Source organism: Capra hircus, chromosome 29 (assembly GCF_001704415.2).
Source record: "Capra hircus breed San Clemente chromosome 29, ASM170441v1, whole genome shotgun sequence".
Classification (NCBI taxonomy): Eukaryota; Metazoa; Chordata; class Mammalia; order Artiodactyla; family Bovidae; genus Capra; species Capra hircus.
In genome coordinates this window covers 4,750,757-4,769,881 of record NC_030836.1, presented here as the reverse complement: position 1 = coordinate 4,769,881, position 19,125 = coordinate 4,750,757, and the positions used below count along the sequence as shown (strand labels likewise).

At 42.6% G+C, this 19,125-nt stretch overlaps 1 protein-coding gene and 1 pseudogene across 1 annotated transcript; both read right to left on the bottom strand.

Annotated features, from left to right (window-relative positions):
* On the bottom strand, positions 5,008 to 6,679 carry LOC102179165 (annotated as a pseudogene).
* Positions 6,676 to 7,857, bottom strand: LOC102178882 (upstream-binding factor 1-like protein 1). Its single transcript, XM_005699418.2, has one exon. It carries the CDS (start codon positions 7,849 to 7,851, stop codon positions 6,676 to 6,678), a length of 1,176 nt encoding a protein of 391 aa, XP_005699475.2. The 5' UTR covers positions 7,852 to 7,857.

The following is a 19,125-nucleotide window of genomic DNA, read 5'->3' as shown; positions in this document are numbered from 1 at the left end:
AAGCCTCAAAAAAAAAAAAGTATGGAAACCACAAGGAAGCAAATGGTTGGTGGACGGACCCCACAGAGCTCCATGATAAACCTCAGCCTAGAGGGTGACTTGTCAGTAAGTGGAAGACTAGACCTTAGGCTGGAACCGCAGATCAAAAGCAGAAAAAAGCCTACAAGGAAATCACTTATAAGAAGCCATCCTTAGGTTTTGTTTCCTCAATGTCCATTTGCTAATTTAAATGGAAGAATGATCACCAATTCTCTATTCTACTACGTATTTTTTTCCCCCTTGAGCAGGAGTAATGGAGGTGGAGGTAAGATATATTGTCATGGTCTTGGAGATGATCAATGCTTATTGTCCAGTCTTTTTGATGGAATAAAAAGTACCCAGCCAGAAGCAGACATGACCTCCCTATTGTTTATAATCTCTGAGTTTTTAAGCAGGTTTTCCATGGTGACTAATAATCTATTTCCTTAGCAGATATCCTGGCAACGTTTCAATCCAATGTTTTCCAGTTAAAACTATGTTTCTAATAACCTTAAGACTTTTTACCCAGTGAGACTCTAGATAAACCCTCTTCTCTCATAGATCATTTTATTTTTATACTAATTTTGACTGGCATATTCTCTCATCTCTCCACAGTAACTTTTTCACTCAATAATGAAGTAAGCAGTCAGCACATCAGGCTGTTCGATGATCTAAGAAATCTGAAGTATGAACAAGACAGCCTCCGTGCGTCTTTGGATGGTGGAACAGCAAAGTATTTTGCTGCAAGGGGAGCCCAGAGCTTCACCTCCAGCAAACAGTACTGGGATATGCTCGTGGACAGCTCTTGGGACTGGGCTGTAGGCGTCTGTAAGGATTCCTGGGTAAGGAAGGACGACAGCATACTGGACGAGTCCAACAGGGACAACTTTCTCCTTGTGTGTGTGAAGCAGGATGACCATTACCAGCTCTGGACCACAGCCCCCACCACGCCTCTGTACATAGAGAGACCTCTGGGCAGGGTTGGGGTGTTCCTTGATTGTGACCGTGGGAGTGTAAGTTTTGTGGATGTTGCCAAGCACTCCCTCCTTTGGAGTACGATGATGGCGTGTGCACTTTCCCTGTCAGGCCCTTCATCTGCACTGGCCGCAGGTGAAGAGGCTGACTCACGGCCCAAATGGGATACTCAGGACTTCATCTCTGGCGGGGACTTTGTCCAGTGCTGGAAAAGAATACTTCATTGTCTTTAGGCTCATTCTACTCTAATGGACTCTCCTTTTTATATTATAAAGCAGGTGTTAACTGCCAACCTTTGTTGGTTTCTACTATCATCTTGACAGTGAAATCTTCCCCTATAGCCGTTTGTCTGGAGTATATGAAATGGTTGTTCACCTGCGCTGTGAGCTTGCTGTACTCAACAAAATATGACCATGTGCTTCCCATTTCCTGCTCTCCAGGGCTTAAACAGCATGGACAGACCTTATCCTTAATCAGATCCAGGTCAGCCCCCAACCTTCTCCTCCTCCCTCGAAAATTACTCTGTCCTACACATCTATTCACCCTCCAGGCGAAAACCGATTTGCAAGGAAATCTCCACTGACCCTGGAGACTGGGATAAGCTTTTCTTTCAGAGAATCCAGAATTAGCAGGTCCTATTTTTCTACAATAATACGAAGAAAGTGCTTCATGAGGGGCACTGGGCAAATCTTTGCCTGAAGAAATTAATAAATAAATACTCCTTGTTGGAAAGGAGGTTTGCAGTAAAAGTTAGGGACTAGAGTCTAAAAGTTTAAGTTTTCAAGATTTGAAAGTGGATGTCAAAAACTAATTAGATTACACACATTGAGCTTAAGTGTATTTGCATGTTGGAGGCTCGGTTAAGCGTGGATATATTATAAGTGTGGGGGTGATTGTGGGCATTGCAATCATACTGGTGGTATGTTACTCTTTTATATTATTTTAATTTAGGATTATCACCTGGGCATGAAGGATGGGATGGGATGGCAGGGAGCATGTCTCTTCCCATTTTCCGAACATACAATAGAGCATTTCTTTTAATTTAAATATTTTTGCCCCACACTGAATTACATATTCACCATTGTATTTCTAACACTAAAGATACTTTCTAAATATATATTGATAAGTTTTTCAATACTGGTTCATTAAACTTACTCTCTAGTTCATGTTGAAATGTTGCCAAAACTAGCACTCAAGAAACCAAGCACCACACTCAGAGAGCTGGAGAACTCAGATTTTTTTTTAATATAAATTTATTTTAATTGAAAGTTTATTATGCCAGTGGGCCCAGAGGAGTTAACACTCCAAGCTCTGAGCCCTGAACAAAGGGATTACAGAGTTTTTATAGACAGACTGTAGTGGGCAACACTAGCTGCTAATAGGCTGGTTTAAACAAGGGGTTTCACACGTGGGAACAATGGTCAACATGGGGAGGGGGATGTCTGACCTGGACAGCCATGATTAAGCAGGATTGCAGGGGCTGGGTGACTGCAAAGAGCCGGACAAGGATGAGTGAGATAAACTCCAGTTCCTAGTATTGCAAGTCCCCACTTTCTGAGACCATGTGACCTATGTGATCTAGACTTTGCCAGGGGCAAGCTAAGTTACAGAGGCAGAAGGAGAAGGAGGTCTGGTAAAATTTTAACTTTTCAACTTCAATAAATGTTACTACATCTTAGTAGCAAGAGTCTCCTATATTACCTGCTATTTGAAATAAAAAGAATCATGTCTTTGGTGCTAATTTTACAATTTCATATTGAGCAGAGAAGCAAATTATATAATTTGCAGCATGGTTTTCCAAATACATTCAGCATTTCAACCATTTAGAATTCATATAAGTACTGATATTTCCTCATAGTCATAAGAATGAAAGTGTGTTTTTATATTCACCACAATACCAAAAGCACCTACAAGAATCTAGATGGGGGAAAAAAAAGTACTTCACTTTATTTTTTGGCTGCTTCAAGTTATCTTACTTGGAATACACAGGAAAAAATCCACAAGTGAGAAGTTGTGTTCTATGGTTATGTCTTTTAAACAATGTTTTGTATTTACAATTTTTTTTTTCCTAATTAAAAGCACCAGCTGCAGATACAGGCTGCTAAAAACATGAGACATTACAAACCCATTAAAAGACAGCTTGCCAAACACGACTCAATGGACACGAGTTTGAGCAAACCCCAGGAGATAATGAAGGACGGGGTAGCCTGGCGTGCTGCAGTCCACAGGGTCGCAAAGAGTCGGACACCACAGTGAGTGAACAGCAACAATGCCAAACATATCGGGTTGGCCAAAAAATTTGTTCAGGCTTTTCCATAAGCTGTCGTGGAAAAACCCAGATGAACTTTTTGGCCAACCCAATACTTATTTTTAAAAACCCTCTAAGGAGACAAAAACCATGCAGCGAACAGACTTACCCACTGTGCCAGGCAGCCCTTTCCAATTTCCCTGCCTGTATTCCCAGTAAGTTGGACAAGGAGTGCGGACCCCAGAGGTGGGGACCTTGGCCTCATTCATGGTGACTGTCAGGACCCAACAAGGCGGGGAGGCAGCTCTGGGTCTGTGACGGAGTGTGACACCTCCTGGACCAGCACCCCAAGAACCACAGGCCCTAAGGGCCACCCAAACCAGTGGGGAGAAGTGGGAAGCGCACACAAAGGGTCCGACTAGCTTTCGATGGTTCACCTCCCCACAGGAATCTTAATGCCGCTTCCTCACATTCCTGCAAGGTTTTGGAGTTTCATTATCTGTTTTCCCTAAACACTTAGTGAAGGGAAAGGCTACCCACTCCAGTATCCTGGCCTGGAGAATTCCATGGGCAAAGGAGCCTGGTGGGCTACAGTTCATGCAATCGCTAAGAGTCGGACATGACTGAGCGATTTTCACCTTCACTTTAGCTGTATGAGACTAGCTGTAATAGCTCCCTGGGGGCTTGCTTGCTGTCTGTTTTAAATTCTTATTCTTAAAAAACTGCAAGGCACTGAACTGGGATGGTATTTACAACAGCTTTACATAACTGAAAGGTGAAGGGGAGGCTCAAAGTTCACACAAATGCATGCATGCATGTACACTTGGGTTGGCCTCCATGAAGCTAGAGTGGAATATTAAATATCAAGTACTGAATTTTGGGGGTGGCTTCCCAGGTGGCTCAGTGGTAAAGAATCCACTTGCCAATGCAGGAGACATGGGTTCGATCCCTGGATCGAGAAGATCACCTGGAGGAGGAAATAGCAACCCACGCCAGTATTCTTCCTGAAAAATTCCAGAGGACCCTTGCAGGCTACAGTCCAGAGGGTCACAAAGAGTTGGACACAACTGGGTGGCTGAGCACATAGGCACACACTGAATTTCTAACTGTAAACTTAAGAGCTTATCCCTAAATTTACATGTATACAGATAACAGAATGGTCACTACAAGCACTTTAATATCAAGACAGATGTTAAATGTTAAGGTTCTTATTTAAACTGCTCTACATACAAAATGCCCTAGAAGCAAAGAAAGGCTTAAAACATAGAGAGATAAACATGATGTGGAGTGTGTCTGACCTCCTTGTACTGGCTCTGGAAGAAGGAGAAGAGCACACACAGGTAAAAAAGCCACACACTCAGAGGTAGTAGGAGCTGACAGCGAGGCTGTTGTCTGGACGGACCCTGTCCAGCGAACTGTTCAGTTCCTTCTGGGTGTCCGTTTCCCTCCTTTATATACCCGCTCACCAGGTTGGTGACGATGAAGGCCCACAGCTCCCAGTCATTGGTGAGCCTCAAAGCTGTGGTGAACTGGACTTCAGCACTGTCCATGACGTTGGCAGAGACACAGGCCAGGCCCAGCAGGGTACACAGCTGAGCTGAGTGGCTAGGAGGGTCGGAAGGCAGGGGTCACATTGCCGGCACAGCCAACAGACCTGGGAGATCTTCTGCAGCCCAGTGGCCCATATCTTCTGCCCAGCCTGCACGTGCTGGTGTAGTCATGCAGGATTATTTGAAGGATGACAGGATGGGCTGCAATTGAGCATTTTAACCGTCTCCAGCCATGAGGACAAGTCTGTGTGCTTCTGTGCCTTCTCTTGGTAGCTGGCTCGTGTGGAATGCATCACAGTCTCCATCTGACAAGTGCGCACGGGTGCTCCTTGGGTAACGAGTGGAAGAGGTCAGCGGGTTTGCTGGATCGGCAGGATCTCTCCAGCGCAGTGTGGAGACGGTCTACACACACTGCTGTTGCTGCTTCATGCTCTTTACCTGCCTGGCATCAGGAGCACCTACCTGGAGCACCAGAGAGAAGATACACAGAGACTTTCTGAGTGGGGTTCCCTTGCGGGTCCTCTACTATCTGTCCATGGAGGGTCAACAGTGGGTGGACTTCTTGCAACAGCAGCCACATCCCTTGCTGAGCGGGAACAGCGCCCATGTGTACTCACATCCCACAACCCGGCCAAACGCGGCCCCACACGCAGGAGGCTGCAGGCTGACATGGAGTCCTTCCCAAGTGTGCGCAGTCGTGTAAGCTGGAAGACGAAGCGGCAGTGCCAGGACAGCGTCTGCTCTGAGATCTAGATTGCTTCTCACAGCAGCGACTTTCCTGAATCAATGGAAGTCTCTTAACAGCAAAATTCAGACAAAAGCCTTGCTGCTTCCGATTTAGCATCTTTGAAACAATGGGTTTTGCTGTGATGTCAGCCTGCCCTCTCCAGATGGCTACCTGCCTGCCCTCTGTTCTCAGAGTGAAGACACAGCAGGGAGCCGAGCTGCAGGTGCGTTAGGGCTTCAGTGGGTTGCGGTAGCTTGAGGGAGAACATGGCCTTCAAGCAGTGCGTGCACAGGGCTGGAAGTGCTCCTGGAAGTCCAAGAGTACCAGGTACCATGACACTTCCTCCAGGCATCATCAGGGGAAACCCTGCCTTAATGCTTTGAAGCATCAGCTTTAAAGTCACAATCAGGACAATAACGTATCTTTACTTTTAACATCGTTTTAGACATATGGCAAGACATTGTGTGAAATAAATTTCATGTATAACAAATATAAATATTATCATTATTTCTGGTATTATAATTGTTTACCGAGAAATATAGTTAGGAACAATAAAATAAACCTCTAAGATTTCTAGCAACAAAATTTTTTTAATTAAAAAAAAGATTTCTAGCAACAAAATTAACACTCAAACCTATTTTTACATAGATAAAAGATGCAACTACTTAGTAAATGCAAGTTTTCATGAAAAAAAGAATGAAAGGAGCCAGGAACTCTTAGGGGAAAAAAAAAGAAAGTATAATGAGAAGGCATTAACCTTAAACAGATTTTCAAATATATCCTGGTTCTCAGGAGGAGGGATGGGTGGAATTGGAGGTTGGAGCAACACTGGTTCGTGTTCACAGTTATTCTCCCAGCAGGGTCCCTCCCTCTCGTGTATACGGGCCTGATGCAGTGAACACTTCTCAAGTTATCTTCTTCCTAACCTATCCTACTTTATATGGAGGAGGAAGGGAAAGGAAAGAAAGAAGAAAAGAGGGAGGGAAACTGGCAACGGTGAGACTCCACTCCCTTTGACACAGATTTCCTGGAGTTTTGCTGGAAAGTCCTCTGTTCCACCATTTAAGGAATAAAAAATTAATTTGGAGTCTGAGTCAGAGGAGTCCCCTTAGGAAGGTGAGTTACAGACAGTGCTCTCCACATCGCAATCTTCACCTTCATCCCCACTGCTCAGATCCACAGTCTTCATCTCCTCTGCACTGGTCTGAGGAGTTAGTGGCATCCTCTGCATCGTCCTCATTTTCCTCTGATCTCCCTGAGGGAAGAGAATGTTCTCCAGTCATGTCTGATGATGCTAACTCTGCAGCCTGAAGCCCCGGGTCCTCCCTAAGCCTTCCTTGCAGATTCCCTGATGATAGGGACTGCAGACCCATCCTTCTAATCTTGGGGTTCGGGCCCCGCATCATGCTCATGTTCTTACGCTTAGCACAGGTCGCCTCTCTGTAAGCAGCATATTCTTCAGGAGACAGAGTCCTGAGCCAGAGATCAAGGTCCACCTTGTACTGTGTCTGCAGTTCCTCCGCCTGCTTCTTATAAAGCTCCTTCTGGTCCTGGGGGACCCGCTGCCAGCGTCTACTGATCTCCACCATGCGCTCCCTCGGGGGCACCACTTTCAGCTCCCTGCTCGACCAGAGATCCTGGTGGAACTTGTGATAGGCATTCATCGGGGGCTTCTCGGGCTCTCCGTGGAATTTCGATTTCATGGGTAAATGGTTTTCTGGGGGAGACTTCACTTTTTGGACATTTTCCTGAAACTTCTTTGGCACTTTGCTTTGACTTCGTTTGGGGACATCAGGTTTCTTGGAGTTCCGGACTAGATCAGGGTGTTGTTCTCTGAACAGAGCCATTTTCTCCTGAAACTCCTGTTTCTCTTTCTGGAAATCTTGACTGTATTTCAGCTTGAGCTGTTCTGGCAGCTTCCTGTATTCCTCAGACAGAACTTTGGTCAGCTCCTTGTTGCTCATCTTGGGATGTTTTTGGAGGTACTGAGGTCTCATCTCTTTAAAAAAGCGGAGATAAGCTGTCAGGGGCTTCTTGGGTAAATCAGGATGTTTCTTGTGTTTTTTGCTTTTGAAATTGTTAACATTTTCCTTAGCTTCCAGGACTAATTCTTTCAAAGTGCGAAACTTTCTCAAGTTATAGGAAATCTCTAACCATTTGAGTTTGCACATTTCCCCAGAAAAATCTTTAAAAGCTACTTTGCCCCAGTCCATCACTGACTGGGTTGCTTTGAACGTGTGCCTCTCATTGGATGGAATATTTCTCTCCATACTTTCCAGTAACTGCACAATGTCTTCCTTGGACCAGTCCTCTTGACTTTCAGGCATCGCCATTTCTAGATTTTGGGGACACTTAAATGGTCCCAGCAGTTCAGACACTTCAGCAGAATCTTCAGCTTCGTCACTCTCAAGATTCAGCAGGTGAGTTAATTCTGAAGTCTTGCAGTGTGCAACTCCATGTTTCTGTGGAGAAAGAAAAGGAAAGTTCTTCTATGTGATACATGAGAGAAGCACACCCTGCTTGAGATATGTCCTTTCTATCATTTCATTTACCCTTAAGAATGTAAATGAAAACTGGCCCAACCTCTGAGTTGAGACAGTTATTGAACATTATGAAGCTTCTTTTGTGTAATTAAAAATGCTCAGGCGCTTTCCCAACATGCATTCCAATCAGTCTTACCACAGGGTGTTTTACATACAAATGAACAAAACAAAACAAAAGACTGGTTGCCCCCTCAGGGGGCAAATAATGAGTGAAAATGAAACAAAATTTAAAAAATTAAAATTCCTGAAAAGGAAAGGACTTTAAAATACCAATGAGATACCATGGTCAGTCAGTCAGTCAGTTCAGTTGCTCAGTCATGTCCAACTCTTTGCAACCCCATGAATCGCAGCACACCAGGCCTCCCTGTCCATCACCAACTCCCGGAGTTCACTCAGACTCATGTCCATTGAGTCGGTGATGCCATCCAGCCATCTCATCCTCTGTCATCCCCTTCTCCTGCCCCCAATCCCTCCCAGCATCATAGTCTTTTCCAATGAGTCAATGCTTTGCATCAGGTGGCCAAAGTATTGGAGTTTTAGCTTTAGCATCAGTCCTTCCAATGAACACTCAGGACCGATCTCCTTTAGAATGGACTGGTTGGATCTTCTTGCAGTCCAAGGGACTCTCAAGAGTCTTATCCAACACGACAGTTCAAAAGCATCAATTCTTCTACACTCAGCTCTCTTCACAGTCTGTCTCTCACATCCACACATGACCACTGGAAAAATCACAGCCTTGACTAGATGGACCTTTGTTTTCAAAGTAATGTCTCTGCTTTTGAATATGCTATCTAGGTTGGTCATAACTTTCCTTCCAAGGAGTAAGCATCTTTTAATTTCATGGCTGCAATCACCATCTGCAGGGATTTTGGAGCCCCCAAAAATAAAGTCTGACACTGTTTCCACTGTTTCCCCATCTATTTCCCATGAAGTGATGGGACCGGATGCCATGATCTTTGCTTTCTGAATGTTGAGCCAGCTTTTTCACCCTCCTCTTTCACTTTCATCAAGAGGCTTTTTAGTTCCTCTGCGCTTTCTGCCATAAGGGTGATGTCATCTGCATATCTGAGGTTATTGATATTTCTCCCAGCAATCTTGATTCCAGCTTGTGCTTCTTCGAGCCCAGCGTTTCTCATGATGTACTCTGCATATAAATTAAATAAGCAGGGTGACAATATATAGCCTTGACATACTCCTTTTTCTATTTGGAACCAGTCTGTTGTTCCATGTCCAGTTCTAACTGTTGCTTCCTGACCTGCATACAGATTTCTCAAGAGGCAGGTCAGGTGGTCTGGTATTCCCATCTCTTTCAGACTTTTCCACAGTTTTTTGTGATCCACACAGTCAAAGGCTTTGGCATAATCAATAAAGCAGAAATAGATGTTTTTCTGGAACTCTCTTCCTTTTTCCATGATCCAGCAGATGTTGGCAATTTGATCTCTGGTTCCTCTGCCTTTTCTAAAACCAACTTGAACATCTGGAAGTTCACGGTTCACATATTGCTAAAGCCTGGCTTGGAGAGTTTTGAGCATTACTTTACTAGCATGTGAGATGAGTGCAATTGTGTGGTAGTTTGAGCATTCTTTGGCATTGCCTTTCTTTGGAATTGGAATGAAAACTGACCTTTTCCATTCCTGTGGCCACTGCTGAGTTTTCCAAATTTCCTGGCATATTGAATGCAGCACGTTCACAGCATCATCTTTCAGGATTTGAAACAGCTCAACTGGAATTCCATCACCTCCACCGATACCATAGTACATGTATTGGAATGTCCAAAATCCCAAACAGTGACATTACCAAATCCTGGAGATAATTTGGAAAAACAGAAACTTTGATTCATTGTTAATGGGAATGCACAATGATGCAGGTATTCTGAACAATAATAGGGAACTTCCTTATAAAACTAAATATCCTCTTAATATTATTCCATAATCATGTTTCTTTGTATTTAACCAAATTGGCTAGAAACCTGCAAACCTCATTAAAAAAAAAAAAAAAACCTGCACAGGGATGTTTTAGCAGCTTTGTTCATAACTGTCAAAACTTGAAAGCAACCAACATGTCTTTAGACAGGTGACTGTTTCAAGGAACTACACTACCTACAGACAATGGAACATTATTCAGTGCTAAAAAGAAATGAGAGATCAAGCTAGAAAGAGACATGGAGTATACTTGAATACACATCACTGAGTAAAAGAAGCTAATCTGAAAGAATATGTATTTCATGAGTCCAACTGTAAGACACTCTAGAAAATATGGAGATAGTGAAGTAACTTGTCATTTTCAGGAGTTTGAGCTCCCCAGGTGGCACTAGTGGTAAAGAATCAAATACCCCTGCCAATCCAAGAGACACAAGAGATGTCAGTTTGACCCCTAGGTCAAGAGCATCCTCTGGAGGGGAAAATGGCAACCCACTCCAGTATTCTTGCCTGGAGAATTCCATGGACAGAGGAGCCTGCCAGGCTACAGTCCATGGGGTTCACGAAGAGTCAGACACAGCACAGCAATTTTCACTTACTCACAGCTACTATCACTGCGTCCATGCAATTCTCTTGGGTGGTCCAAGCTGACGTAATCTATAAAAATGGTGGTGGGAAAGAGAAGGAAACAAAATTGTAGTATTGAAAAGAAAATTGTGCATAAGATGATATCTGTAGGGGATCTTATAAGAATGAAAAACTATTATACCAATACCCTATTTTTCAAAAGTAGCAAAGAAGTAAGAATAAATATTCAAGATTAAAATACTTTTGGAGTCTAACAAAACTCTGAATATTTAGGCCTTTGTTGGTGATATTTAATCGTGTTCAACTCTTTTGCAACTCCGTGGACTATAGCTGTGACTCCTGTGTCCTTGGGATTTCCCAGGCAAGAATACTGGAGTGGGCTGCCATTTCCTTCTCCAAGGTATTTTCCCGACATGGAGATCAAACCCAGGTCTCCTTCATTGGCAGGCAGATTCTTTACCACTGAGCCACCAAGGAAGCCAGTTCAGCCCTATTTACCTCATTATACTTTTGTTTTCTTGCTCTGTTTGAGTCAATGGCTTTTTAGCCATGCACTAAAAAGCATCACAGCTCTTTCCCACCTCAGGATATCCACCCACCCCACCCTATTTATCCTTCAAGTCTGTCTTCAGATGCCACTCCCTTATGCCACTGCCTTACTTTAGACTTCATTATGTATTCCTTTAGTACACTCCTTTTCCCCCCTTCTTACACTGATCCAAATTGTAACTACAATTCTTATAGCTTTTATTCAATTCCTTGCTCCCTGACTATAACCTTCATAAGGGTAGGAAGGATGTCTGTGTTGTTCAAACTACCCCTTGGTACTTAAAACAAATGTTAATACGTAAGCAACAGAATAACCCAAGAATGCACTCAGATGCAGTATTCACAGTATTGAAAATATATTTACAGACTGAAAGACAGTCTCAAATCACAGTGACAAAATCTCAAGTCAAAATACTGCAGCTAGTAGATGTGAATTTAATAATCCAGAGTGATTTCAAGGAATTCCACATAAATCTTGGGCAAAAAAAAACATTATCTTTAAAGTCTTAGCTTTCCATTTATTTAGGACTCTTCGCTGATTGCCTGTTCTCTTCAGGAACTAGCTAATTAAAAGTCTTATTACTAATCCATGTTAAGATTCTCTAGCTCAGGGATTTTCCAAAATCAGAACAACTGACCTTTGGAACTGATTATTTCTTTCTTGTTGCGCTCTCCTCTGCCTTGTAGGCTGCTTAACAGAATCCATGGTGTCTACTCATGAAATAATAGTAACATCCAGTTGTGACAACCTAACATTTTGGATAAATCATATCAACAATTGTCAATTGTCAACAATTTTGGATAAATCATATCAACAATTGTCCTCTGGAAGAAAAAATCACCCCCAATTGAAACCACTGCAGTGTAAAAAACAAATGAGACATTGCTCATAATAAAATTTGTTTTTTTAGTTGGATAAATCATATCAACAATTGTCCTCTGGAAGGAAAAATCACCCCCAATTGAAACCACTGCAGGGTAAAAAACAAATGAGACATTGTTCATGATAAAATTTGTATTTTTAGTTATGATGAGAAGATTTAAACATGGAGTTCTCTTTCGTGTTCATTCAGGCCTCCTTCCTTCTTCCCTAGTGTGCAGTGTCCATCTGCATTCCACTCTAACCAGATCTCCTCAAAGATGCGGGTGTCCACTCAACCATAAAGAAATTCCTTTTCCCTCTTTTCTAATGCTAGCAATGTAACTTCTTGAAAGTGTTAGTCCCCCAGTCATGTCCGACTCTTTGGGACCCCATAGACTGTAGCTCACCAGGCTCCTCTGTCCATGGAATTCTCTAGGCAAGAACACTGGAGTATGTAGTCTTTCCCTTCTCCAGGGATCTTCCCAATCCAGGGATTGAAACCCAGGTCTCCCACATTGCACGTGGATACTGAGCCACCAGGGATGCTCATAGTCTAGGTAACAACACGCAAAATTAGTTGCAAGTCATCATGACACCCCGATACAGAGCTGGGAAAGAACACTCTTCTTTAAAAGGTTACACTGCTAGTATTGGGGGTTCCCCTACTGTCCCTCAGATGGTAAAGAATCTGCCTGCAGTGTGGGAGACCTGGATTCAGTCCCTGGGTTGGGAAGATCCCCTGGAGAAGTGAATGGCAACCCACTCCAATATTCTTTCCTGGAGAATTCCATGGACAGAGGAACCTGGTGGGCTATATTCCATGGGGTTGCAGAGTCAGACATGACTGAATGACTAACACTTTCATTTTTCACCTAGACTATATATCTTTGGTGAACTTTATATAAAATATCAATATATAGTTTTAATGTCTGTTACTTTGTCTTGAAAGGTTTGTGACTGTGCCTTCCACATCTAACAGGCAGAGTAATTCTCAGAGCTTCTGCAAGTCTGTCTCCTGAGTTATACTTCTCAGCCTGGCTTGAGTAAAATGCTCTTTTTTTCCCCCTTGATTGTTAATTGAATTTTCAACAACAGTAAGATCCATAACACAGCTTTGATATGCTGATTCTTAAAACTGTAAAATCTAAAGCATGCAAGCAACAGTACAGAAGCTAATGAAGCAAATAAGTAATAATATGAAAGAGAAACACAAAAAAGGGACTTCCCTGGGGTGGTCCAGTAGTAAAGAATCTGTCTCTGGTCCAGGAAGACCCCAGAGCAACTAAGCCCCTGAACCACAGTTACTGAAGCTGCAGCACCTAGGCCCCGTGCTCTGAGAAGCCACCACAATGGGAAGCCAGCCCACTGCAACTAGAGTAGCCCCTAGTCATTGCAACTAGAGAGAGGAAGACCCAGCTCAGTCAAATAAATAAATGAAATGAAAAGAAAAAAAGAAATACCAAATATATATATATATATATATAGTCCAGTCGCATATTTCCTAATATTCCCACTTTTCATGCACACAGAATTACAGATTTGTGTTCAAAGATAAGATGTTGAGGGAAATAATAGACTCTATGGTATCTTCTTACCTGGTTGATGAAGAACAATATTCATACAAAATTGTTGAGAAATGTTGTCGGATTAGTCTGAACTTTCATGGAGGCAATCCTTGCTTTACTCCATGTAAGAAGCTTTTCTGGATTCTAGCTCTCTAGAAACTGTGTTGATCTTCCAACCACAGGCTACACAAATTAGGCAAATTTTTTCTCCATGTCCTTCTTTGATTCTTACTGGGCTGCTTTCTTTCTGTAAATGGAAGGAAGATAAATATTTTTCTTCTTTAAAGGATTATGTTAATACAGTATTTAGTTGTGGATGTTTCCCAGGCATCTTTGGAAATGAACTGTAAGTGAGGAGAAAAACTCATCAAGGAAGATTTCCTCCCACCTGGGGATAAAGAAACCGAGAATGAATGAATGACAGTTTTTCCTAAAATGAGATTAAAGGGAACAATTGCTACTAATCTCCTTTCAACATAGCAATAACTGGTCCCTCCTCCCGGTTTTTTTGTAGATCTTATGCCTATCTTTTAAAAAAAGAATTTCCTTTATTATTTTCTCTAGAAAGAAAACAACAAACTAAAGCCCTTCCCTTTAAAAAACAAAAAACAAAAACGGCATGCTTGTAGAATTCAGAGCCCCCCTCTCCAAAGTTTGAAAGTTTCCATAGTCTAAAAGACCACTGTTTTAGGTGACTGGAAATTAAATCCTATTAAAGGGATAGAAACTTAGATAAAACGCTTTAAAAATGTTCTATTAAACATGCAATAAACAAGGGACCTCCCCAGTGAGTCAGTGGTTGAGACCCCACCTTTCAATGTAGGGGCTGTGGTTGGATCCCTGATTGGGGAACTAAGGTCCAACGTGCCCTGAAATGTAGCCAAATTTAAAAAGGAAAGAAAAAAAATTTTTTAATCAAAGAGATCTGAAGAAATTTGACAAAAATCATACTTACATCAGTAGTAGAAGTGGGACCAAAAAATCACATTTTTCTGCACTTTTCATTATCTAATAACAGTAACTATATCTAATATAATCTTGAATTCTTAGTCATTGGCGACAAATCAAAGGAAAGGTGACAGGAGGAGAACCTGGGAAATAAACGCTCCAATTCATTTAAGTTTGGGGATATTTGTTAGAGAAAATTAGCCTGTCCTCTAACTTGTTTGAGAGATATTCACTTGCCTGAAATATATATAAGAAGTGAACTCACAGTTTCATGAATTTAACACATTACAAATTGTGTAATTTTTTCACATTTCAGTCATCATTTATCCCAAGGCCATGTTGGTATTCAGTCGCTAAGCCATGTCCAACTGTTTCTGATCCCATGGACTGCAGTACACTAAGCTTCCCTATCCATCATTATCTCCTAGAGTTTGCTCAAATTCCTTCCTTTGTGTCAGTGATGCTGTCTAACCATCTCATTCTCTGCTACCCTCTTCTCCTTTTGCTTTCAATCTTTCCCAGCATCAGGGTCTTTTCCAATGAACCAGTTCTTCGCATGAGATGGGCAAGGTGTTGAAGCTTCAGCATCAGTCCTTTCAATGAATATTCAGAGCTGATTCTCTTTAAAATTGACCAGATGAATCTCTTTGCAGTCCAAGGGACTCTCAAGAGCCTTTTCCAGCATCACAGTTCAAAATCATCTTTTCCAGCATCACAATTCATCATCAATTCTTTGGCACTCAGCCTTCTTTATGGTCCAATCCTCACATCCATACATGACTCCCGGAAAAACCATAGCTTTGACTAGATGAACGTTTGTAGGGAAAGCTATGTCTTTCGTTTTTAATATACCGTCTTGTTGTTATTCAGTTGCTCAGTCATGTCCAACTGTTTGCAACCCCACTGACTGCATTACACCAGTCTTCCCTGTCCTTTACTATCTCCTGGAGTTAGCTCAAACTCATACCCATTGAGTCGGTGATGCCATCCAACCATCTCACCCTCTGTCGTCCCCTTCTCCTCCTGTCCTCACTCTTTCCCAGCATCAGGGTCTTTTCCAGTGAGTCAGCTCTTTGCATCAGGTGGCCAAAGTATTGGAGCTTCAGGTGCAGCTGCAGTCCTTCCAATTAATATCAATATACTGTCTAGGTTTGTCATAGCTTTCCCTCCAAGGAGCAAGCGTCTTTTAATTAAATGGCTGCAGTCATCATCTGCAGTGATTTTGGAGCCCAAGAACCAAATCCCAAAGTATTTTCTTTGGTTTTCTTTTTTGTGAGGCAAGTTATCATTTTGCTTAAAGAAATGCGAATTCTCAGTCATGTGCATCATTCTTTCAAAAGCAAATCTGTTTTGTTTTTTCAATGTGTAATGTTTATATATCTAAAGCTTTAATAAGGATTCTTTTTTTAATATTTATTTATTTGGCTGTGAAGAAGGCTGAGTGCCGAAGAATTGATGCTTTTAAACTACGGTGTTGGAGAAGACTCTTGAGAGTCCCTTGGACTGCAAGGAGATACAACCAGTCCATTCTGAAGGGGATCAACCCTGGGATTTCTTTGGAGGGAATGATGGTGAAGCTGAAACTCCAGTACTTTGGCCACCTCATGCGAAGAGTTGACTCATTGGAAAAGACTCTGATACTGGGAGGGATTGGGGGCAGTAGGAGAAGGGGACGGCCGAGGATGAGATGGCTGGATGGCATCACAGACTCGATGGACATGAGTCTGAGTGAACTCCGGGAGTTGGTGATGGACAGGGAGGCCTGGCGTGCTGCAATTCATGGGGTCGCAAAGAGTCGGACACGACTGAGCGACTGAACTGAACTGAACTGACTTATTTGGCTGTGCTGGGTCTTAGTTGTGGCATATGGGATCTAGTTCCCTGACCAGGGATCAAACCCTGGCACCCTGGATTGGGAGTGCTGTCTTAGCAACTACCACCAAGGGAGTCCCAGTAAGTGACTTTGAATATATGCCTATTTAAATCCTGCTGTCTAAAGGAAGACAAATATCGTATATCACTTATACGTGGAATCTAAAAATGGGGTACAAATGAACTTGTCTACACAATAGAAATAGAGTTATAGATGTAGAAAACAAAACTATGGTTACCAAGGGGTAAGTGTGTTTGTGTGGGATAAAGTGGGCTATTGGGATCAACATATACACACTACTATATATAAAATAGATAACTAAAAAGGACCTAATGGATAGCGCAGGGAAATCTACTCCATATTCTATAATGGCCTATGTGGGAAAATAACCTAAAAAAGAGTGGATATTTGTATAATCAAATCACTTTGCTGTACACTTGAAACTAATTACATGACATTGTAAATCAACTATACTCCAATAAAAACTTTAAAAATAAAAATCCTGACTGTCTCCTTCTAAGTACTGTTTTCCATTTTCTTACCACTAGGAACATTATCTTCCACAATATATATTTGCCATCCCTGAAAGTGGAAGTCCCTCAGTCGTGTCAGACTCTTTGCGACCCCATGGAATTCTCCAGGCCAGGATACTGGAGTGGTTACCTTTCCCTTCTCCAGGGCATCTTCCCAACCCAGGGATCAAACCCAGGTCTCCTGCATTGCAGGTGGATTCTTTACCAGCTGAGCCACAGGGGAAGTCCAAGAACACTGGTGTGGGTAGCCTATCCCTTTTCCAGCGGATCTTCCCAACCCAGGAATGGAACTGGGGTCTCCTGCATTGCACCCTGATTCTTTACTTACTGAGCTATCAGGGAAGCCCATCCGTGAGGAAATCTCAAAATCAAACCTGTAGAATAAAATTATAGTATATATAATCATTTCAAATCTCAAAATAATGGAATTGGGCTCTCCTGCATTGCACCCTGATTCTTTACTTACTGAGCTATCAGGGAAGCCCATCCCTGAGGAAATCTCAAAATCAAACCTGTAGAATAAAATTATAGTATATATAATCATTTCAAATTTCAAAATAATGGAATTTCCTTGGCCTATCAATCTGGAAATCAATTTATGACTTGCCTTTTGTTGACATTATGCTTTATTATTTTCAGTCCTATTATGTTAGCTGCATTTTGGAAAACTTTGTTACTGCCAGAATAATATTATTTATATTCACTCTTTCATTCATTTATTTATTCATTCATTCACCACATTTTTATAGTATTCTATGTTCTAAGCATGTATAAGATAGTGGGAATAATAAAAAATATTTTCCCTACCCTCTTGGGATTTTCAGTCTAGTAGAACTGGAGAAGGAAATGGCAACCCACTCCAGTGTTCTTGCCCAGAGAATCCCAGGGACGGGGAGCCTCCTGGGCTGCTGTCTATGGGGTTGCACAGAGTCGGACACGACAGAAGTGACTTAGCAGCAGCAGCAGCAGCAGTGGCATCCAAACAGGGCTTCCCTGATAGCTCAGTTGGTTAGGAGACCCCAGTTCGATTATCAGTGCGAATCAGGGAGAACTTACTCTCCGGTCACCCACTCCGCTGAGTCTCCTGCTGAAGCCGCGCCCTCTGGTCCCAGAACCAAAAAGCACCTTCTGCCTTAACCCTGCATAGCTAACCCCAGGGAAGCTCCCAAGACCTCAGAGGAATCAGAGCAGTGATCCCCAGCCCTGAGGCACGGATGGCACCAGTCCGTGGCCTGGAAGGAGCCAGGCCACGCTGCAGGAGGCGAGCAGCGGGTGAGTAAGCGAAGGTCGTCTGCCCATCCCATCCCTCACGTTACGCCTGAGCCACGCCCCCTCCCAAGTCCATGAAAAACTATCTGCCATGAAACTGTCCTGAAAAGGTTGGGGACTGCTCCCAAGGATGGAGGCTTTTCTGTGTCTCCATTTCTTGTAGGCATAACGCCAGCCTCTGAAGTAATAGATCACTTTGTTCCCTGAGTTCCAAAGGGTGGATTCAAATCGTTGCTAATCAAGGGAGGAACAGCCAAAAAAACTCTTAAAGGGATCAGAGAAGCTCATCTAGATTAGGGGACAGACTAGCTGAGATGAGATTAAATGAGTGCAAGCCTTGCTCACACCCTAATTTTGTCAGACCACCTTTGATCCAATGTTGTAAAAAAAAACCTTCATCAAATCCTCTGGGGTTGAGGCACATAGTTTATTGAGGCAGAAGCCTGGGATGTCTCTCTTTGCCTGGCAAGGCAATAAAGCTTCCCTGGTGGCTCAGACAGTAAAGTCTGCCTGCAATGCGGGAGACCCAAGTTCAATCCTTGGGTTGGGAAGATCCTCTGGAGAAGGAAATGGCAGCCCACTCCAGTACTCTGGCCTGGAAAATTCCGTGGATAGAGGAGCCTGGTAGACTACAGTCCATGGGGTCGCTAAGAGTTGGACATGACTGAGCGACTTCACTTTTCTGCTTCACCCAAAACTCTGTCTCTGGGATTTAATTTGGCACAGGTATTCAGAGGCCAAGCTTTCCTATAACAAGCTGAGGTTGTTTCTATGCAATGATCTCATTTGTCAATTTTTTTAAAGTATTACTTTCTTTCAACATTTCTATAAATTAAACCATTTTGCCATCTTGTCTTGCTATATACTTTTGGAATAATTTGATGATTAATTTTAGGTCTGTTATCTATGAATTCCTTTGTTGTTTACATAGATTTTAAGGACTCAGAAAGTAGTTTCC

Excerpts from the sequence above, each read along its gene's own strand:
- LOC102178882 (XM_005699418.2), bottom strand. The coding sequence starts at position 7,851 with ATGGCGATGCCTGAAAGTCAAGAGGACTGGTCCAAGGAAGACATTGTG.